Genomic DNA, 23,624 nt, shown 5'->3' with positions numbered 1-23,624 from the left:
CGAGTTTTTCTTTTAACTATAACTTACTCATGTTTTTCTTGAGTGTGAAATGGGGTGGTAGAAGTTTAGCTACGTTATTCCATCCAAGCGCTACAGCCATCAGACTGCGTTGCTATCAAGCGCAGTGAGATTAGCGTTTTTATATCGAACTCGGTAGAAAGGACAGTGATAAATGGTGTGTCTGTGTGCGATCATGTCCACACACATAAAATGGCGATTCGGTAAAACCCAATAAAAGATAAGTTATTGTTAAATTTAAAATCAAATTCACCTTCAAAAGGCTGTCTACGAGCACTAGAAATATTGCAAAGATTTTTTGCAGCCATTAGGCTTGGCCTAAAAAAATTTACGACCGTCAAGCCCAAATTGTTTTAATTACGCCATGAAAAATGACAAACAAAGCAATATTGAGTAACAATACGTTATTTCAAGGGACAAACAAAATGACAGCACAACCGTAAGTGACTATCAACCATCTCATAACAAATGTATTTGCACACTCATGCATAGAAAAGGCTACACACTCATTAATATGCGTAAGCAATCTCGATGAGTGCGATCAGCAAACTTTACGGTAGGCTACCATTGCAATTTTACAAGTAGCCTAGGCTAGGCTAGGCTTTGTGCAGGTGCGATATCACATCACTCGAATTTCAACGTGGAGAAAATATTGAAATTATTTGTCAGTGAAAAGATGATTGCAACAAGAGATGAACGACACCATGTGGTAAGAATCAGCTTAGCGCTGATGAAGTTTGCATGGTCGAGCTAGGGATGGCAAAAAGGATTGTTCACTGAAAAAGAAGGTGGACCATTGGAGAGTCACAGTTTTATAACAAAATTTGGTGAAACTACAGCTTGAAGTCCATTGACATTTGTCGCATACCCATTACCCAAGTGCAGCGTATGTTACCTGTCCACGTGTGTATCGCCACAAATAAATGTAGGAAATATGTGATATCATGTTCATATTATTCAAGTCGTGATAATGCAGGAGTATACAGACTTCACGCAACAGCGGTAAGGGTAGACTAGGTAGCCTCACGCTATTGCAGTAAAGTTCAGCAGATATTCTAGCATCAAAAATTTCAAGCAAAATGCAGCGATTCATTTGATGAGAGTGAATTACGTAAAAGCAAAGAAAACTTTTTCAACTTCTGCTAATTTTTGAATTTCTTAGTGACCTCCAGCTGTCCATTTCGTAAAAAAATCAGTTAAGTGAGTCGTGCCGGTATTCTACTGTCCAGGGCCGTAGCAATAAAGAACGCCGCCGCCCTGTTAGCTCAGTGGTTACGCGTCCGGTTTAAGATCACGCGGTGCTGGTTCGACTCTCGGGGTGTGCGTTTGAGTAACGCATTTCAGGACTGCTCTCCATTCAGCGGCACCTAGTGAATGGAATAATTCCCCGGTAACAGTACACTTCACCTATCGGAAAACTTTACTCTGCCAATCTCAGTTACCGGCAGAGATGTAGGCCTACGTATACGCCGCAGACTTTTTGTTTACGCTAACGGCCACATTGTTTTGGATAGTTTGCGCTTGAGGCTACGCCGTAAAGTTTTCGCGGTTTTTTAGCGCATAGCGTCAACGCATACTTTTTAATGTATTTTTTTCGCTACAACACGCCAATACCTTCCAGCGCTGCAGTTGAAAGAATGTTTTCAATGGGCAAAGACATTGGAACCAAAACACAGCAAAAATGTCAAATGAACACTTTCAGATGCTTGTGTTTCTTCGTGGAAATTCAAAATAAAACTTGTTTGTTTCGAGTGGTTTATACCGTGTGAACGTTTGGCACCAAGCAAACAAAATGAGTTTACGCTAGTGTATGCGCAGACGCCGCCAACTGTTTTTAACTTACAAGTTACGATGACGCATACGCAGACGCATATGACATGGTTTTTCGAACGTTTGCGTTTACGCTGACGGCGTCAATACTTTTTGTATGCGCGTACATCACTGGTAACCGGCCCTACGTCAACAGCCTTAACAAGTATGCAAAACTACCAGGAATAACCTATCAAGGCTTTGTCACTCCGAGGATAAAGATTCAAAATCAACCCCTCCGAACATAAGTCGGGGCCCCTTACAACGCAGAAACTGGAATGCGGAATTTATTATACACAACATGCAGGGTTCATAATTAGCCTATGTAGGCCTATAGCCTACACAGTTCCGCTAATTAGCGAAGCTATCGCTTTGGTTAGCGAATTAGCATTTTCGCTGATAGCCTTTTTTAATTTCATGATCAATTTGCGACAAAATCAAAAAGGCGGGCCTTATTAGGGAAGGGTACCCTTTAGAAAATTTAGCGGACTGGTTAGCGAAAGTAAATTTATTGAAAATCCGCTGATTTTTTTTTGTTGAAAGCTAACTTTTACGTTAGCTGCGCCCAGCACTGTGTATACATGTCTATTGTCTATCGTGACAGTGTGTACAAGTGCATGTAAGCTACTCCATAATTACGCTAAGCGCTTATTTCGAACCTTGTGCCGCGCAAATTGTTTAGCCAATGCGTTATAGTCCAGGGATCTGGCAATCTTGTTATCGATGGAGGTAATTGCAAGAGCAGAAAGCCTATCATCTGTCATGGTTGAGCGCAAGATATTTGTTGGTGGTGATCTTTGAAAAGTTGTTTAATTTGATGAATACTTTCGCACAGTCGCAGCACAGCAGTTAGGATCATTCGGTTATCAGCGTCAGTTGGCAACAGTGACGCAAGCAGAAAATTTTCACGGAGAGATGAGATCTTACGTCGTTCACAATTATTCGAAACAAAACAATCCGAAGTTCGTTTCCTTTTGACGAGAGACTTTTCGTTTTTCTTGTGTTCAGCTTTTTGAGGCAATGAAACAAAACATTCAAAATGAAACGCACATTAAAAAAAGAGAATCCCTTCATACGCCTATGACCGGAAGGATCCGTTTCGGAGATATCCCATTTTGGCAACAGCCTTTTTCGGAGATGTCCAACAAAGGACAGAAGAGTCTTAATTTTATTAATCTGTAGGTCAACTAGCTTTCTTTGTCAAATGTACGAAATATTGTACAGACACAAATATTTCAATGATGCGGTGGATGTCGCTCACTGCTGCTTTTCTTCTTGTGCGCTTGATTTTAGAGAACATTCTTTTGCATCATAAAACAACAAGAAAAAAACAAACAAGATCATCTAAGTTAAAACAGAGAAACAAAAAATTTTGAAAAGTTAACACTGAGACGAAGCAGAATGGTTCAAGTCATGAAAGGAACGCATCGAATTCGTAAGAAAAAAATACAAGATCATCTAAGTTAAAACAGAGAAACAAAAAATTTTGAATAGTTAACACTGAGACGAAGCAAAATGGTTCAAGTCATGAAAGGAACGCATCGAATTCGTATTAAAACAAACTACACATGATGTGATGATAAGATTAGAAACAGTTCAAAATAAATACATATTTTGTTCTTGAAATGAAATATCGCAACGCACTAGACAATTAGACGTGTGCCAATTGCCAATCGTGTACATAGGCATGATCAAGTCAAACTTGAAATACCAAAGCATGTGACCAGTGTAAACACTATGTCTAGATGTAGCTTTCCGACAACTGGACGAGGGTTTTTAGAGAAAAATGATTAAGTAAAACCAAAATATCGCCAGTAACCTCAATGAACATCGACATTCGACAGGCAGAAGATTTGGAGCTTTTCAAATTAATTTAGCGTTTGTTAATGATGCAGCAATGAAAAAACACCAATCTGGCAAACTTTGCTGCGTTCAGTCGGCCAAAACCATTTGTATACTTGCTGACATAGCTTACAGGTTATAGTAGGCTAAGCACGACAGAGGCCAATAACAAAAAGTTTTGTAAAAGTAGGCGTTTTAAAATTTAACCGTTGACTTATTTCTATTCAAATTACCTTGCATTGCTGTGACGAAACCATCGATTCTTACTAAATAATTAAATAAATGATGTTAAAATATTACAGTGAGGAAATACCAGCATTTATAACCATTACAATGTGCAACAGCTCAGCGCATATTCATCAAAAACTTAAAAGCGACTGTCATAAGAACAAAAACATGTGGAACATTTTCAGCGTTTGATTTTGAAGAGAAAAAGCGGAGCACTGACTTCACAGTGGTCTGAAGCTGGTGAGGCACTTGGAATTGGTTAAAAGTTTCTCACACTTCGGTGCAAAGCTGTTCATCGCTAACTTCACTAGGGGTAGATGAGCGATATGAGCAGCAACAGATATTTCTTGGAAAATTACCTTGAATTTCTAAAAACGAGCGACCCTTAGTTTCCGGCATAGCAAAGTATAGAAAGGAAGCTGTACTCAAAGCAATCGTTGCGAAAAGCAGGTAAGCGAATGGCCCAAGTGCATCCTGTGGAAATTATCTTCACGTTAGATGATGGTTGATAAGTTACGGCATTTGTACATTCGTGAAACTGCACGTGAGATCAACTATCCTTTGAGGAGAGATGGTAGATGGTACTAAATACAGTATATCTGGTTTGATGGCGTATGCATTTTAATACGAGTGGCTTGTTTACATTTTCAATGGATTGTTGTTCATAACGCAAGACAGGTTGGCTGGCCACTTGTAAATCGTAGTAGGCCATACACAAAAAAGTTGCGACGACACATTGTGTTGAAGATTTTAATGAACTAAACATAGAAGGATTTTTTCTTTTCTCCCAGCTGCCCACAGTCCACTATTAGGGTGTGGTCAAGGGATCTTATTTCGCGGTATCAAAGAATATAAAATGAGCACAAACTGCCGATTTTCTTGGCACACGGTATTTTCAAAACCAAGTCATAGACGCAGACGAGTTTGTCTGTACCATGACTGGATGAAATGAAATAGGCTGGATTAGCTTACGTAGCTTCGATGGCCTATGCCTTTGATACAGCATTATAGAAGGAATGATGTTATCACAACATGCAACTACAAATCACCTGCATGTAAGGAAACACTACCACCACAAGAACAAACCCGGCCCAAAGGATGAAGCCAGCCACTATGACTGCAGATGCTCTGGCTGTTTGGGTGAAGATTTCAGCAACAAAGAGAAGCGTCACACCGCCAGGAGCCACAACAAACGACACGAGATAACCTGCAAGTAAGAACAATGAGGTTGCCACAAAAGTAAAAAAAAAAAGCAAGCATGTGAAAGATCATACATTTTGACTACAAAATTGCTTGATAGCCTAGACAGCAGCGATCATTTTTAACGTCTGCAGGCGTTCAATCAACGTAAAAATGGATGATTTGCTGTCTGGGCTGAACGTTGTTAACTTGACTTACAATGATACCACAGAGCCAGCTGCATTAGAAATTGCTACAAGGGGGCGTTGCAAGCATCACAGACAAGTTTAATCGTCTAGCGATGTTACAAAAATCTAAAACATCAATTTTTGCAGCTACTGTGTGTCACCCAGACAACAAAACACGTCATTTTTACATTGAGTAGTTGGAAATTGTTGTTGGGTTGGTGGCAACGCTATGTAATCTGCTAGTGCTACACGACGTTACAACGGTTTAACCGGGAGTTGATAAAAACGTAATTCTTAAGCGTTCTTGAACGGTTCACCTAAACAACACACGATCGCCAGATAGGGCAGCCAAGGTGCACGATCCTGATACCGCATTGTTATTGTCAGCAATGAAAGGAACAGTCCTTCAGCAATGTAACCTGCGATCAGTAGAGTGCGACGTCCGCACTTCTTCACCGCAAAACCCTGAAAAAGACAGACTGGCTGTTGCTATGGCTATGTTACTAATCAGTGACCATTTTTTGGGTGTTCATTTTTTTCAGCAAAATATAAAAATGTAGGCTACCTAGTTTGCGCAATGCTTTTTCATATCATAACATTTCATTTTGATATAATCTGAAAAGCCACTGTGCAAACTGCTAACCAAGCGTGTTTAAATCAGGGTTGTTAAAAATCGGTCAATTTTTTGCTAAAAAAATTTTTTTGCTTAGTGGTTTTCGTTTGAGAACCACAGGTCAAACCGTTTGATTGATATACCGACAGCACTATACTGGATTAAAACTTTGAAAATAGTTTAGTAAAAAAAAATTATGAAAAAGCTCAGCCCACCCAGGTAGCTAGCCGCTACAACCCTGATTTGAATGCGGAGCCAAGGAAAATATTAACTGTACGTTGTTGCCACTATAGGTAACAGACTCGTTTAAAGGTTTATTTAATTCTCAATTCTTAAAACCGAAATTTTGAGTCGTCATACCATAATACCATATTATCACAATATAAAGTAAGAAGCGGATCCAATAATCTTAGTGGGGGAGGGGGCGATTTCAATAAAACAAAATTATGTGTATGCCTACATTCATCAGACCTTGCAAATACACCATGACTTTTCTGTGTTTTATGGGGTCCGGCACTGGGGTTTACTGGGGTCCGCCACTGAATAGAAACCTACCCCAACTAGTGCTACAAATGTCATTGTCCCTGCGATGAAGCTCGCGGTGTAGTGAGCCACTCCATCATTCACTCCCGTTGTGGCAACAAGTCTGTTCATGTACGCGGCAATACCGTTCAGGCCGGTTGTTTGATATGCCACAGTTAGAACTATGGTGCAGAGCAGTTGCGGGCGGAAAGAAGCAGATCGAACAAGCTGTTGAAAGTAAAAACTTGTATCGTATAAACTGATTGTTAAACAACGTATAAATACGATGACATTAGCATTGTTTTTATGACTTTTCAAGCAGAAGCAGACGGAAACTCAGCAAATTCATAATTAACACGATAAAAAAATTGCAAACGTTTTCGGCTAAACATCTAGCCCTTGGCAAGCCAATGAAAGAAATTTGTATGGCCGAAAACGATGAATAACCAAACACATGATGAAACACGTTGCTATTTTTGTTTCTTTTATGATGTTAAATGATGAGTTTCGTCTGTTTATGGCTACAAAAAGTAACCACTCTACCTAAATTGTAATTTTAACAGAAGTATGTAAAATGCAATATAACAATGCTATGCATGAGATAGCGGTACTTGAACCACGTTGGCTGCGTTAATTATCAGATGTAGAGGATGGCCTACTGAAAGAGTCGAAAAATATTTCCAAACCTTATCACAAAGTTAAAGTATATTTTATTTCACTGGATGCCGCAGTCCAAACCAAACTTTCTACATACATACTTACCTGGGGCACAGACAACTTGACAGACGACTGAAGAGCCAAGAATTCTTTATGCATCTCGTTAATTTCTCCTGAAACATCTTCTGAGTTTCTCAGTTTTTTCAAAACTTGTTCCGCTTCTTTTTGTTTTCTTTCAATTATGTATAAAGTTCTTTGGAAAAACAACAACCTCTTTCAAAATTGTATTTTAAAGTGGATTAAAGTACCTATCGTTGATTGGCAGTTGGGAAGGTTGAAACAGCAGACAGTCTTCTCAGTCTAACTCATTTTGGGCCTGATAATTAATTCTTACTACCCGGTATTGCTGTCATCCAGTCCGTATAAAGGATGCGTTATGTAAGTCGTGGTAAGGCCCAGGCCTGGAAAAAATGGGGAATCCGGGAATGACATTCCCGGGAAATTTGTCGGTTCGCGGGAAATTTTCACCGTAAGAATCACGTTACTAACGTCTTTCATTCACCGTCAACGTCATCGTAACTTGCTGACACACATTGCAGTTCCGACACTGATTCGTATCACTGCGTATTTATGAGTTAGTTATACGTTTACGAAAGTAAGTTAATTTTGGGTTGATTCAACGTTCGAGTCAGCACAAATCGATTTAACTTTCCCGGCGGGTTATATTGCGTAACAATGGCCAATGAGAAATTTACATTTGTTTGTTTCACATTAATTCGACATCTAGCGACGTTGAATTATCATAAAATAAGAAAACGTTAATTGCTCAACCAGGTACGGTAACAAATTAATAGCTTCCTGCAAGAAGATTGCCTCGATTTACGTATAAGCTAACATGATTTCGGCACAATTGGGACACTGCGAGCAACACAAAGTCTGTTTGATAAAGAACTAGTCAGAATCGGTATCATCAGATGCTGTTTCAGCTGGACGAGATAACGGAAAGCATGGCGCGATAAGGAGTAGATGGTTACAATAATTTGACGTCTACTGGCGTTAAATCAATGCAAATAGGGTGATATTTCTACAAAAGATTCAATTCTTCCAGCTGGGCACTAGGGTGGATCAAAAATGGCAAAAAAAAATTTTTTTCTCAATTTTCATTAGCTAGATATGGCAAAAGTTGCCAATATATCACCAAAACACAATGTAAAAAATTGAAGAGGTTTGAACAAGTTTTTGATCTCCCCCCGCGACATTCAAATTTAGTCACTTATACATACAAGAACTGCAAGGCAATTTTTTTTTTTCGATTTTAACTCGCTTTGCAGACACGGCAAAAGGTTCTAATATAACACCAAATACAATGAAAATGTGCGTAATTAAGAGTTTTGACTTCACCCTCTTTCAGCATATTAATTTTTAAGTGACTTGGCGGATGGACCACCCGCGGTTCCAACAGGTAAACGCCTATTAACATTCACCATCAGATGACCGATTATAGACTCACAAGCTTAAACTTTATATGACTGGGTTCGGGTTGACAGGTGGCCCATTGGCAAAGTCACTTCCTATTAATTTATGCACTCATGCATACAAAGACTGCAAGCAATATAACAACCATTTACAAATTGAAGTGAGTTAAGTCACGTTTAGACTGAAATGTTGGCATTAGCTGACGAGAAGCAATTCGGGCACGAATGAAGCCTTCTCGATATTTCGGTCCACAAACTGCTTTAGATGCGTCGGTAACCAGCTCCAAGAGCCTTTCAACAGCATGCGTGTGACATGGAAATTTGGGGAAAAAATACAGTGGGAGTCACATCTATCATGATGAATTGCCGGAGCTCAGCATCCGTCATTGCTTTAATTATATGAGGCTCCGTGATAGCAAGATCTGTCCAGTTAATCAATTCGAAGTATTTCACTGTATCAAAATCAAGCTTTGCGGGAATTTTAAATTTTTGTATTTTTCCGCTGGGTTTTGCAGCTCTAGCTTTCATCACTCCACGCAGGCCTAGTTCTCGAATATGTGGTCGATGGTAAGTTATCATAGCCAAAATTATATTTTCCGGATGAGCAAAGTATGAGTTGCGGTGTAGCCTATAACTTGGGTTGATAATTTTCTTGTGCTTCGGACTAAGATATCGTGATGTGGTTATCATTTGATGAATGTGTCTAACTCCATCTTTGCAAGATGAGTGTGATTTTATTGTGAACCACATTGGAGCATAAACACGGATAATGAACATAACCAATGCTTGCAGTTTCCCATACGGATTGTTATCGCTGACATAGAAGGGCTCTATTAATTAGCTGTAGTCAGCCATCGTGAGTGTCTGAGTGATTCAAGCATCCTGGGTTTCGCATCGCCAGATCAATGCTACATTCACCAGTGCAGTCACACTGCTATACGCTGAATGGTGAAGATTGGAGAAGGGAAGCACCAAGCAATAATAAAACTAGGCCATCGCCCAGTAGGGTTACCCGTACTAGTCTAAGTGAACTGCCTTTTAATCTGTAAGAAGCACATATAACTTTTATTAAACTTTGTGACACCTGCAGTGCAAGCAAATTCCAATAATTGTACTATAAAGCTTCTTTTATGTCTAGAATTCTTTTGAAGAATCAAATACTGCATCAGCTAATTGTTGAGATACATAACCAAGTAGTTTAGCAGTGGTGATAAAACGGTCAATAATGATTGTAGCCTATTTGTTTAAACACAAGTCGCTTATTATGACATCATAAAGCGCATAAGTGAGTCACACAGTATTTATGCTTTTGACCAATTTTGTGATAGAGTTTCTCCAACCCGATATTAGGGAAATTAAAACCTTGCGGGGGGCGATCAAAAAATTGTCAAAACCCAAAAAAAATTTGCATGTATGTTATTATGGGTATTTCGCACCTTTTTGACATACTAGCTAAGAAAAATAAATTTTTTGGATTTTTCGATCCACCCTACTGGGCACCCGGCGAAGTAGGAAGTAACCCAAAGAAAACATCCTGCAATAGTAAGATTGAATCAACATCCTAGTCTGGTGTAGTCTAAGAAAATTAGTTTTTTTGTAATCTTGTGGTCCTGACGCGCGCTCGTGTGGCGTCGGCATTTGTATTGCTGACGCTAATGCGCCATTCATGCATCTGCGACGCTAATTTCGAAGACTGGCTGTGCTAGATAGAACAAACAACAAGAAATCGTCACCATTTATGTCCCGGTAATGTATTTGTAGTAATTTTGCACGGGCAAAACTTTCTTGCGGTTTCTTTGATTGACAAAAACAGCTGTTTTAGCGTCGTAATTTTGATTTTGTCGTCAAACTAATTAAAGCGTTTCGTTATTTTTCGTGTAGCGGACTGGTTGTTTTGTAGGTTACAGAAGTAATTTTCGCAATTTCTTGTGTTCTCACTCAGCGAAACTTGTTGTGCATTCAGTCGTTTGGCCGTTTTTTGTGCTATATGCCTATATCGCTTTTCGTAATTGGTTATTATATTCATGCACATTGCACATACTATCAACCCGTTCGAGCATGAAGTGTTGTTATTGTCAACTTGTCAAGTACGTAACAAGCGGCTCGTGATGTACGGTATTGTTTCATGACATTGACACGGTGGTCTTTGAGTCAGTGGATCTAATTTGTGAGCATGCGGCGTCTAATTTATTAAGCCTAGCCTATTGTTGTTCCAACTTATTCCGATCAAAGTGGGCACATCAGGCACAAACAGTGCGACATGCCTGGTTACGAATAAAATACGATATCGAGACTGTTTATTGGAACTATGAAGCTACAAATGGCTGTCTATAATATATTTTGTACGTGAGGCTTTTCGCCGGAAAACTGTAAACGGTGTAATTATGACGTTATTATCGTGATTGTAAGCCGCGGGAAATTTTTTCGCTAAAAAACAGATTCCCGGGAAGCTAAACATTTTTTCCAGCCCTGGGTAAGGCCATCATGTAACTCTTATATCATGAGAAGAAAATATTAACTACAGCTACTACAAGGTGCGGTGCATGCCACTACAGAAAATCATCATGCCAGTACATGAAAAACACTCAACTTTCACCTGGCTAGATTCGCCGCATTGTAAACACTATGTACTTTTACCACTTCATTGAACCAGAAATATAAAAAAGGGATCTTAGATTTTAGGCTTGAACCAAAAAAAAATCATTTTAATTTTCTAGCTGCCAGGGTGTCTGATCAGAAACGCCAACGGCCAATAGTTTTTTATTATATATTTCCTTTTATAAAATTAATTCTTGAAACAACAAAAACGGTATACACAGGATTTTTACTGAAAGAAAGTTGTCCAATTTAAGACAGATTTCGAAAACTTATATGATAAACTTTGGATGCTGTGTGAAATATTACAAAATCAAAACAACACAATATTATACCGAGGGCCTTTTGGCATGAAGTAACATAAACTTATAAAGAGAATGGATGGCACGCCAATAATTCCAAGCAATATCGGCCAAAGCTTTTCACCACCTAGCACCTGTGAATACAAAAAATACATTATTTAGAAAAATCAAAGCATTATTGCAAACTTGTGCATTGATCTGTAAATGCGAAATAAGGAGTTATTTTTTAAGAATCGTACTTCTGGCAATCCAAGCAAATTACATAGAAAAATTCCAACATTTATCGAAAATGCAACACCACTTCCAACCATGCCCCTCCATGATGTGGGCAGAATTTCCACAGCATATGCAGGGGAGATCCCTGCAAGAAAGATGTGCACAGTTTAGAAATTCATAAAGTTGCATCTGAGGCAGATAGAACTAACGCTACAAATGGTCACGATTAGCATTACGATTACATTATTATTATTATTTAATATTATTATTACGATTACATTACGACATTTTACAGAAAATTGAAGAAAAAAATAATGATCGGAAGCATGATTTAAATGTCTGCAGATATGGGTTGCTGGGAGATCCAGGTTTTAAACCTTGCAGATCGGTGCAAATTATTGTCTTTGGTGATAAAGTTCTACTACAACTAGACAATCAAGAAACTTATGAATTTTCTGTTCCCTCCCGCAAAAGCAAATATACAATATATATACATGGTATTACAGCATCCGTGAAACAGAAATTATCAGTACCGGCATCAGGACAATGTTAATTATCAGTATTGATTAATCATTATTATCAGCAGTATTATTGTATTCATTAGTATAAAGGGAATTAGATAAAACATTTTGGAAGGACTAAATTCCAAGTTCAACCTGCTTATACTTTATCACTATGTGACGACCTACCTATTCCTGCACATGCAGTTGAAACACCAATGATAAACCGAGCAATAATTACAGCTTCGTATGACTTGAGCACATCACTTAGCATCATCAGCACACTCATTAAAATCGTCAAGCAATGCATCCATACCAAGGTGGGCTAAAGCACACAACAGGAAGTTAATATCTTAAGGATTGAATGCTTGCAAAAAGTCTTGAAACAGGAGAATATTTTGGTTGGAGATTTTAAAAACAACTTTAATGACAACGTTCTTTCAAAGCATGAGCAAGCACTGTATATAAAATAATAATTTATTACCAAATGTTTATGACTTAAACACACACTCTCTGGAGAATAGACGACTGATTAGAAAAGTAAAGTAGGTGACTGAATGTATTTGTTAAATGTAAATTTGCACAGAACTAGACACTTAAAAGGCAAAATGACCTGAAAATTAGAAGATAAAACAAATGACAATGCTTAGTATTGTTTGTAACATTATGTTTTTTTATAAAAAATTTTTGACCAAGATCATTGCATTATTTGATGTCTAAAGTCTATCTGCAAAGCAAATGTTTTACAACTTCAAATCCTGTTCAACGTTTCTCCGGTTGATATAATAATTGCAATAACACTACGTAGACAATAGACATGACATCAAAATAATTGAGAAACATTTCCTTCATATCCTTAATAGTAACTCTATTTACCAGCTGCCCAAGAGTTTGAATACATGTGTTTACAAATACACAACCAAACAGTCCACCTATGGGAAAACTGGCTACAAGTGATGCCCAAACAAGATTCAGCTGACTTGGTGTAAAAGTTGTGTTGTGTCTTTCCTAAAAATAGAACACATGTCGTATTTTAAGTGTTTCTTTACAACATTCCGGTTTTCACAAGAAATTAAATCTTTATTCACCTATGAGTATAGCATGGCACAAAGAAGTTAATTTTACCTTCTATTGCCAGAATTTTCAATCTATAAAAACTCAAACAAAACTGAAAAGCCAAAATTCCTTAATAGTTATATCATACTTGCTTTAATACAAATCTCTTAATTTTGCTACTGGATATTGGTCTATTAACTTACTAATTGATATTGTTGAATTGATCTTTGCATTGACTCAGCTGCAGCATTGACACAACCAATGGAATAACCATATTGAAAAAATCCAGAAAATATAGCCAAAATTGCTGACCCAACTGCCCATGAAGTCAATTTCTGAAATTAAAAAAAAAAAAAAAAAACGATAACAGTTTCTATGTTGAAAATTAAACGTACAGAAACATTTACACTTTACAATAAAAGTTGTTTGCTCTTTAAAAGTTTGAAGCATCAGCATAGTAAAACAGAAATCTTGTATGCCAATGTCAAAGAAAGTTAAAAATTGATTAAAAAAAGTTTAGGCAACATGTTCTTTGTCGAGATCAGTCAAAGAAAATCAACATTGCTTAAAATAATAAATACAACAAAAATATAAAGTCCATAGAATATTGGTCTACCACACCATCTGCTTAAAAAAATCAAGAATCAATCTTCGTAAGTACCCGATAATGCCAAACAATCGGAACATATATACTTAAAGCTACTGTTAACAAGTAAGTTGGTGGTTGTACAAATTATTGGTACAATGGTCCCACTTACTAAGCACACCTCGGGACGGACGATTTTGCACTCATTCAGCGAGGACTACTGTACTATATATTATTTTATTAATGTATTTATTTCAACTTCTTGGTTTTGTAATTTTGTCTTTTTATTGGTGCCAAGTGTTATGAATCTGAAAAATATTATTTAAGCTTAATAAACTTGAACTGAAGAATAAGTAAATAAATGAGAATCACCTCATCAAATAACTAGTATTATATATGTATAATTAACAAATGCATTACAAACAGCGTATATCCCTTAGAGAAAAAAACACAAAACAGAGCAAGAAATCCAGCAAACAAAAACATGATTTTACTACTCCATTTTCTATTACACCTGAGGCATTTCATTATAATTCAACAAATTTTAGTAAGAAATGTAACCACTAGGTTTCAAAAGGTGTTGGTTTTGATATATTTTGTTGTTTACCAAATTTGAACTTCAGCAAAAAAAAAATTTTGAAAATCGGACAAGTGGTTTTCGAGATATCGCGTTTTGAAATTTTGTGGCTGTTACTAGGTGGCGCTGTTGATGTTCCCAATGTTTTTTTGATTTTAGGGTTATATATATTTGAGGTACATATATTGATTTCCATTAAGGATATGCTAGGGGATCTCCTGACTAAGAAGCAGCGGGCCAGCGATTCTCCATCAAGTATCAATTAATCATTCTTTATTACAAAATACATGGAAAATCAGCAGAGCCCTATTGGCATATGCATTTCGCTCTAACTTTAGAGTATCTTTAGTGCCTAAAAAGCAAACATAAAAAAGCAAAACCTAAAAACTGTCACTAAATAAATAAATAAATGAATCTGCAGTAGCCTAAGATACTGACCAAGACTAACTGCCAAAACTAACTGGTAGAATACTGCGTAAATATTAACTGGCTGCGTAAAATATTTATAGGTAAATTTAAACTATATTTAAACTAAACTACACGAACCTAACTACTATGACAAAATAATGATGACAATGCGCAAAAACAAACCAAGGTTGATGAGAGTCGAATGGCTAAAGACTCCCATCAACCTTGGTTTGTTTTTGCGCATTGTCATCATTATTTTGTCATAGTAGTTAGGTTCGTGTAGTTTAGTTTAAATATAGTTTAAATTTACCTATAAATATTTTACGCAGCCAGTTAATATTTACGCAGTATTCTACCAGTTAGTTTTGGCAGTTAGTCTTGGTCAGTATCTTAGGCTACTGCAGATTCATTTATTTATTTATTTAGTGACAGTTTTTAGGTTTTGCTTTCTTATGTTTGCTTTTTAGGCACTAAAGATGCTCTAAAGTTAGAGCGAAATGCATATGCCAATAGGGCTCTGCTGATTTTCCATGTATTTTGTAATAAAGAATGATTATATTTGAGGTAGAAAGTCGGTTGAAGTGTCTATTCCACCATTTTTCATGATGCAGAATTCAAAAATGGTGTCAATTTTAGTCTGTAAGAATCAGCTAAGAAGTTATGGAGCATTTCAAAAAAATTGGAGGACCAAATGCCAACCCTCAAATTGTCATGTGGGTAACGAGATATCCCAAAAAAAGAATTCGTTCTTGAAAGTTACTTGCATATACTTCATGATAATATAATCTTTTCTTATGAGACTTTTGTCCTTTTTGCACAATGCAACCTTTTATCAAAGACATGCATGAGAAGCTACATATTCCATTAATGTAATATTTGAATGATGTTTGCTTATGATGTCACAATAAAAAATTACAGATTTCCCAAAAAACTTTTTTTTTTCATTGTGACATCATCATGATTCCAACCTACATTCAGATTAATGCAATGTTTGAATGATGCTTGCTTATGATGTCACAATAACAAATTATAATACAGATTTCAATTATATATAATACATATTTCATTAACAAATTAAGCAACTATAGCAGGCCTCTAAGCTCCATTACTTTCACAACGACCAAGCATGGCCTACCAAAGCTTCTTCTCGGTGGCCAAACTCTGGCATCCGGCAGCCAAAATAAAATATTGATTAAAAATTTTTGTTGCTGGGAGCTGAGAGGCCTATACACATACAGCCTCTGCCTTCTGACTTAGCCTATCTGTTTTGAAAAAAAAATGCAAAAAGAAGCAAAATATCATTCTGAACCTTATTTGATTTTTTTGAAGCTTCCGATAACATCAGTCTTATTTCATGTGTCTTGCTTGTTTCATGCTGTTGCAGTTCCATAACAATATTATCAAATTTAATCTATTTTGACAAAAGAATAATCCACTGCTAACACGTGGAATCGTGGATAGTCTAGTTAATAACATTAAAAGTTAAGATATTATAACAGAGTGGAAAAACTTCTGGAATAACAAAATCTCTCCTAGTGGAGACTTAATCACAGACCAACAAAAGCTCTCCCACGCTTTGACACACGGCTACCAGAATATTATGGTACTGTACACAAAAAACCGCATACGAACAAAACAAACTAAAACAAATGACAACCTTTAGCCTACCTATGGGGGATGATAACTCTGCCAAAAATGCAATGCCCCAAATCAGTCTTAAGACCATCTCATATTGGAGTGTCCAGTAACCAAGCTTCTCTGATTGTTGATCTTCTCTGATTAGAAGAGCTCCAACATGATTACACTTTAAATGTTAAATGCCTTTTACTTTAACTTTTAAATAATTTGGTTCTTTTTTTTTTATTCAATGCATATTGAACATATCATATTCAGTGGTATCCTAAAATAACAAGTTCTTTAATTTTGATATCTAAAAGTTTGATAAAGCTAGGTACCGGTATATACATAGCCAAGTGCTAAAACTTAAATCAAGGATGAGGAGTACGGTATCCAGTATCATACTTAATAGGATATAACAATCTTAATTTCAAACTTGTCAGAATCGTTACTAAAGTGGTTTCTGACAAATACATGGTGGAAGTTTAAGAAAAACAAAAAATGAATGGTACGGAATTATATGTTTTAACAGCTGCAAATTAGGGTACGTAGGCTACATATTGGCCCCGATAGCTCTATTGGTTAGCACGTTACTTTTGGAACAAAGAAGCTTCAACATCAAGCGGCGCTGGTTCGACTCTCCGGTGTGCGCTTGAGCAACACACGATAAGGACTGCTCTCTATTCAGCGGCATCTAATGAAATAGTTCCCCGGCAACAAGACTTCGACAACCGGAAACTTCACTCTGTCAATCTTGGTGACTGGGCCTGCGTCAGTGATTCAAAGCCTCTACAAGTATGCGAAACTGCCAGGATTAAGCTCTGCAAGAAGCTTTTCCAGTCCAAGGATAAACATTCAATCAACATTAAGTTTAAATCGGTCTCTACCAGTAGGCCATGGCACTTTCTTAAACGTTTATGAAACCGTTGTCCATTGCGTATATAGCCTACAGAAAAAATTTCTTTAATGGAATATTTTTAATTTAAAAAAATGAAAACTATTAATTTGGATTTTATTTTAGAATAGCAATAGTTCAACATGCGACATTATCGGGTAACATTGAAAAAGAACCAGTTTTACCAGGGTTGCCAGATGTTTTCAAAATTTCCAGCCCAAAAGCAATTTCAAACTAGTCCAAAATAGCCCAATATTGTTGCTTGTATAAACTATCCCAAAATTAGAAGAATTCGTTCACAAAATCAGTCCAAATTGACGAAACACAATCAATCATCAAAGATCTTATTTCTCACACTTAAAAAAACACCTAAACAGCAAGGCACAGTCCTAAATGTGCAATAATGCAAGATACAATAAGGATTTAAAATTAATTGTATCAAGAAACAACAAAAACGTTGCCCAAAAAAAACAATGATGAAGGGAACATTGAAACTATTTTTTCATTCTGTTTACTTCTGCCTAATTGCTTGTACCACTAAATGATTGTTCAACAGATTAGTTGCTGGAATATTATGTTGTTTGATGCTACCTTCGAGTCTTCGAGCTTTGTATTAAATACTGTAACAGTACACATAAATGCAACGATTTACACTCAAACTAACACATTAAATTGTTACACTTTGGAAATCACATCAGCAGTTCAAAAACAGTGTCTGCATTAGTTTCTAAATCACTAGTGTTAGCTTGGGAGTCGCTTTCAATGGTGTACATATCCGAGGTAAACAAACAATACATGGCTCGTGTCGGTTGAAATTTGTTGCAACAAACACCACAACGAGCCATGTAACCCCAAATACCCCAATGCGTTCCACTGCTGCATTGCTGAAGGGCAATGGAAGCAGGGAGAGAACAAATTGTGCCACTCTGGTAGTAGACAGTAAGACAGAGCACTGGGAGCAGGTAATAATTAATAGATCAAACAAGCAGCCATACCATTCCTCCTTCACAGTGCCGGATTAACTATAGAGCAGATGTAGCAGGTGCTACGGGCCCCGCGCTTCACAAGGCCCGCGCTTGGTGAGCAAAACATCTTTTTTTTGCAAAAAAGCTGTCGAACATAGTTGGAAGTAATTTTTGGCTTGCAAATTGGAATGGCATGGGAGAATATTATAGTTGTAGGATTAAATTACTTAGTCCCAACGTCTTATCCCTTCCTAATTATTGTAAACTTTAAAAACTGGTAATTTCCGCTGGAGGCAACTGCCTGTTCTGATCAACCTTCTATACAACATCTAACTACAGTATTTCACTTCGATTAAAGAAAACAACATTGACACCACGTTTCCTAACTGACAATTTGTTATGCATTTATCTATGTATGATGGTATACTAATTGTGGGCTACAGGAAAGAGATCATTTTCAAAATTGAAATTGATTAAAAACGGTACCCGGTCAGTTGGTCGACAGGACAATTGGTCGACAAGACAGTTGGTCGACAGGACGTTAGGTCGACAGAACGATTCATTTTAGGGTTAGGGTTAGTTAACTAACCTTAACCCTAAAATGAATCGTCGTCGACCTAACGTCCTGTCGACCAATTGTCCTGTCGACCAAATGTCTGTTGACCAATCGACCGTGCACCATTAAAAACTAGCCTATCTGCGAAACACGATGAGGCAAGAGCGGCTACACTATAATCAAAAAGTATCAAATCTATAAAATATTCAATTACTTCCTAGTCATTATCTGTACATCAAATCAATCTGCTACAGGCCCGGCACTTGTTTAATCCGGCACCGCTCCTTTACGTGACGTTTTCGTCACTTTTCCGCTAAGGCGCTACGTAATCCAGTTTAACAGAAAAAAGTTCACCTAAAATTCACTCTGATTCATTCACTGTAAAGCGAAATTTATAGAATTTCATTGAAAACTGTTGTGATTTTTTGCTATTTTATGCTTAATATTGCTCCAAAAACAAGCCCAAAAACCCGCAGTAAAAAACAAAAACAAGCCCAAAAACCCGCAACCCGCGACTACTCAATTTTTCCCGCAACTCTTCAACCAAACTAGCCCAATTCCGCGGGAAAACCGCGGACCTGGCAACCTTGAGTTTTACTTACATTTTGAACAAAGTGTTGCCAGATGCAGACAGATATGTTTTCTGGTAGGTACTCTAGAGCAAATTCCCCAAACAAAATTTCTTATCCCAAGGGCCGAAGAACTTGCATTATTTCCGGCTTTTGCAAGTTTAGTGTTATTTTTGAAAAAAAAACATTTTTATTTACTTCAAAAGAAGTTTTTCGGTTTTTCCGCCAATTTTGATTTTTCACAAATTTCTGGTTCGCCCCGATAGCTCAGTTGGTTAGCGCGTGGCTTTGTAAACGAAGAATGAATGAGCTTCAAAATCAAGCGGCAATGGTTTGCCTTTCGTCGTGTGCGCTTGAGCAACGCATTCTCAAGACTAGCTCCTTTTCTTTCAGAAGTACTTAATAGACGTCTCGGCAACAGTGGCGTAGCCAGAAAAAAAATTTGGGGTAAACTTTGCGGGAGTTACGATTTGCAAAATTTATTGGTGTCTTTCTGTGTGTCTAAAACAAGTCCTGGGGGGTGTTTAATCGCCAGATGTCTTGGAAAACGATATAAATTTATGCAAATTATATTTTCAACAAAGGGTTCAACTTCGGAATCAAAACTTTGATAATTTGGGGAGGGCATGTCAATATCAGGAACCGGCCCTGCGTCAAAAGCCTCTATAAGTATGCAAAACTGCCAAGAATAACCTATCAAGGTATAGTCAATCCGAGAATTAGAATTCAAAACCAACCATGTTTTTTATTTGGCAACACTTTCTAAAAGTCCCCATTTCGGTAATAAACTAACTAACCTGCTCAAGGAGTCATGGTTGAAAGGTTTTATCCACTGGAGCGTGATACAATCTGCTTTATTTCAGAATATCGGTTCTTCCGGATTGACAAATCCTTTGATCGCTTATTCCTGGTAGTTGGTCACAGCGGTAAACCATAATCTCTTCTTGGGAAAATTTTAACATAAAGTTCCCTAATCCGTTCGTCTGTATATAATGACCGAAGAAACACACACTTGAACTTCTTTTCAAACAGTGTATTCCTGTCGTTGGTAGGTCCACACTTACGACAGTTATTTGCATGATTACAGTCTCTAACCATATGCTGGCGCAAACAATTCAAGCATTTGCCAGCTTTCACAATGACATCTCTCCGATCTTTAGGTGTCAAGCGCAAAAATTCTTTACAATTAGACAAAAAATGATATTCAACTTGACCACGTGACGAACAACAAAAACACGCCGGTATGTCACTATGTCTGGCCACACCGCCGCGCGGTGCGCCAACAGCAGTCGAGTACTGCGAACTCCCTGAAATCACATTATCATGGGGTTTTACCGACGTCTGCCTAACCGGACATGAAGGCAATTTTCCTTTGCCAAACTTTTTAAAATGCTGCGACTCACCAGAATCGCCCATTAGCATAATGCTAAAATCAGTCGACTTGCGCGTTTCCTCCCGTACTACAAAATCAAACAAACTCTGAAAAGTAGGTTCCTCAGTGCTACCATACTGATCACCTAAAAAGTCAAGATAACGCTGCTTAGCGTCAAACGGGAGTCGTTTAGCCAAATCCAAAACAAAACGTCCTTCTAATTTATCACGCTGACCATACGCTTTCGCGTAAAGCAAACACTGTGACAATTCATCTTTAAACTCTTTCAAATCACTGGAAGAGATAGAAGTCAATTTGCTACCATAGCGATACTTTCTAATTTCTGGTTCTGCGAAAAGACCTCCACGAACTCCAAAACGTTGGGACAAGCGAGATAACGACATTTCTATCCTGTCTTCCTCTGACAAGCCAGGAGTGTCGGAAACCAAATTAGCAATCGTTTGCGCAGCTGTTCTAACACAAGCTGCTTGCAACAAAGTCAAACGAGTTCCCTTAAAGGGCGAAGCTGCCATCAAGGCCATAACACGATTTTTAAAGAAGACAAATGGCATATTATTACCATCGTAACCAATCAAGGCCGCCTTATCGAAGAACGTCCTACTATTTTGGTATTCAAAAAAGCAATCCTGCTGTTGAGAACTCGATTTAGCGGGAGAAGACAAGCTATATCCCTTAAGGGGCTGAGTGGGCTCAGTCACATGCACAGCCTGATCACGATCCTCAAACACGTTAAAATCAGGAGACACGATACGCCTCTCACAACCACCCAAATTACGTGTAGCTGGGCGATCAGCAACTAGCGGCGCAGAAAACTTTGAAGGGGGCAAAGCATTACTGCTAATGGCGGCCCCGTGACCTGTACGCTCTGGGGGAGGAGTTCGGTTGTAATTTGCAGACCTTAGCTCTACAGCCTTCGGAAGACCCTTAGCCGCGGCCCCGAGACCTCCTGAAACAGCTGGAAAACATGTGGATTGTACAGGTCCACTTACAGATTGAACAGGCGTCTGGAAAAGGTTAGGTAAATTAAACTGCGATTGGTGTTCACTTCTGGAATGCCTAGAAGAGCCCTTCCTAGAGCTACGCCGGGAGCCCAACTCAGAACGATATTCAGCTAAAACTACCTCTTTACGTTGTTCGGCCCTCAACTGAGCGTCTTTGAGTGCGAACTCAGCAGCTCTCGCGGCAGCCTCTGCTCGTTCGGCCTCAGCTCTCGCGGCAGCCTCTGCTCGTATGGCCTCAGCTCTTGCGATGGCCTCAGCAGCTCTAGCTTCGGCCTCAGCTTGGATCTGGAGCTCCTCTCGTCTTAACTGTAGGTTAATTTGTGCAACTATCCGTGACGAGCTCTCAGACATCCTAGTGCTTACATTTGAGGCGCTATCCTCAGGATGTATGTCAGCATCCAACCTATCTGAGAACTCGCTTTCTTTTTGTTCGAAGTTATTTTTTAACGAGTTAAATTCGGGATCTACCCTATCACGAAGTTCTGCCAAGATTGCAGAGTTAACAATTTTACTCAAAAGAGCATGGAAATGCCTTAATTCCTCTTCTAAAGTAGATAAGTTAGATCGAAAAATTAACAGTTCCTGCTTATCACTCAAAGAACCTAGGGCTACAGAAAGTTTCCCAATTTGAGTCAAAATATCCCGTCTAAGATGCCGGGCCTCTCGAACTGACTTAGCCTCATTGTTAATGGGCCCCTCCCCAGAATGGCCTGCCCGACCGCAAAGAACATCATCAGGCTTAAACTCAGTCGAGTCGACGGCGGTCGAGTCCCTGTCACCACCGAGTGTAGACATATTAAATGTTAGGGCTAAATTTAACAATTAAAAAATTAAGTTACACAAACACACAAAATTTAAGTTATAAAAAACTTAACTGTAAAGACCGTAAAAATACAAAAAAGAATTTAAATGCACGATACCGTAGCTGTACGAGTATGAAGTCCTAAAGTCCACAAAACTTGCTTGGATTCTTCCACTTGAATCTTCAAGCACAGATGGATTGCCTTTAATCTTCTTTCTTGCCAATGAATGTCAAAGTTATTTTTCTTCTGTACCAAACTGAGAAGAAATGTCTTTACTTTTTAGCTTAAAGTTCTTCAGTTGCCTACCGAGAAGAAATGTCTTTAATTTTCTTTGCTTCTTTAGACTACCAACCAATGAGATCTTCTTTTATTATTTCTTTGCTTCTAAGTGCTTCTTAGCCTACCAACTACAAACCGGCGTCTTTTATTTTTTATGGTCACAGCGGTAAACCATAATCTCTTCTTGGGAAAATTTTAACATAAAGTTCCCTAATCCGTTCGTCTGTATATAATGACCGAAGAAACACACACTTGAACTTCTTTTCAAACAGTGTATTCCTGTAAAATTAGCCCGAGGCTACCGAAAACGAGGGGGTGCAACGCGTACACCACTTAAACTGTCACTACACAACAGATTACTTGGATAAAAGACGGAACTTTTGTCCAGCTAGCAAGCACTAAGCCAACAGTTAAATGTGCGGCCAACTTTCAAACAATCATTTTACGAATGACCAGAATAGATATCAATATCTCAAATTCACGTAGAAAGTAACTGTGACGCAATAAATGAAAGACAATTATGAAGTCATTCCAACAGGTGTTTAAAGCTGATGTAATATTTCCTGTTTAAACAGGCCCAAACAAGTCCAAACAAGTTTGACACAAGTCTATGAACGATGGTGCAATTTTGGCACATTTTCTAGCAACTTCCATGACGTAATATTCAGTAGACTTGAACGGTTTTATATGACGTTTGATTTGTACAGAGATTGGCCGTAACAGTAGTTTCGCATAGTTTGAGCCGGTAGGCACTTAAACATAAATTTTTTTGGTA

At 38.0% G+C, this 23,624-nt stretch overlaps 1 protein-coding gene across 2 annotated transcripts; it reads right to left on the bottom strand.

The window, feature by feature from the left end:
- Nucleotides 1–1,497: 1,497 nt before the first annotated feature.
- LOC145767002 (solute carrier family 2, facilitated glucose transporter member 5-like) lies at nucleotides 1,498–16,579 on the bottom strand. 2 transcript variants are annotated; one of them, XM_082578729.1, is made up of 11 exons: nucleotides 16,440–16,579; nucleotides 13,404–13,535; nucleotides 13,021–13,152; nucleotides 12,334–12,469; nucleotides 11,668–11,789; nucleotides 11,462–11,562; nucleotides 7,162–7,309; nucleotides 6,433–6,627; nucleotides 5,582–5,729; nucleotides 4,947–5,104; nucleotides 1,498–4,371 (listed from the first exon to the last, which is right to left on the bottom strand). In XM_082578729.1, exons 2-11 carry the CDS (start codon nucleotides 13,431–13,433, stop codon nucleotides 4,168–4,170), a joined length of 1,374 nt encoding a protein of 457 aa, XP_082434855.1. In that variant the 5' UTR covers nucleotides 13,434–13,535; nucleotides 16,440–16,579; the 3' UTR covers nucleotides 1,498–4,167. The 2 variants fall into 2 exon arrangements, with proteins under 2 accessions (XP_082434855.1, XP_082434856.1); XM_082578730.1 differs by lacking the exon at nucleotides 13,021–13,152.
- Nucleotides 16,580–23,624: the final 7,045 nt, after the last annotated feature.

This window comes from Aplidium turbinatum, chromosome 3, assembly GCF_918807975.1.
Source record: "Aplidium turbinatum chromosome 3, kaAplTurb1.1, whole genome shotgun sequence".
NCBI classification, from domain to species: domain Eukaryota; kingdom Metazoa; phylum Chordata; class Ascidiacea; order Aplousobranchia; family Polyclinidae; genus Aplidium; species Aplidium turbinatum.
The sequence above is the reverse complement of the archived record's forward strand: the minus strand, read 5'-3'. Positions and strand labels throughout refer to the sequence as shown.

What these genes read in the sequence shown, in the direction of transcription:
- LOC145767002 (XM_082578729.1), bottom strand. Translation starts at nt 13,433, where the DNA reads ATGCAAAGATCAATTCAACAATATCAATTA. An exon ending in AACTGCATGTGCAGGAATAG is followed by an intron (nt 11,790 to 12,333) that starts GTAGGTCGTCAC and finishes TCTTTCTTGCAG; the next exon opens with GGATCTCCCCTGCATATGCT. An exon ending in TCAAGTTGTCTGTGCCCCAG is followed by an intron (nt 6,628 to 7,161) that starts GTAAGTATGTAT and finishes TACTTTCAACAG; the next exon opens with CTTGTTCGATCTGCTTCTTT.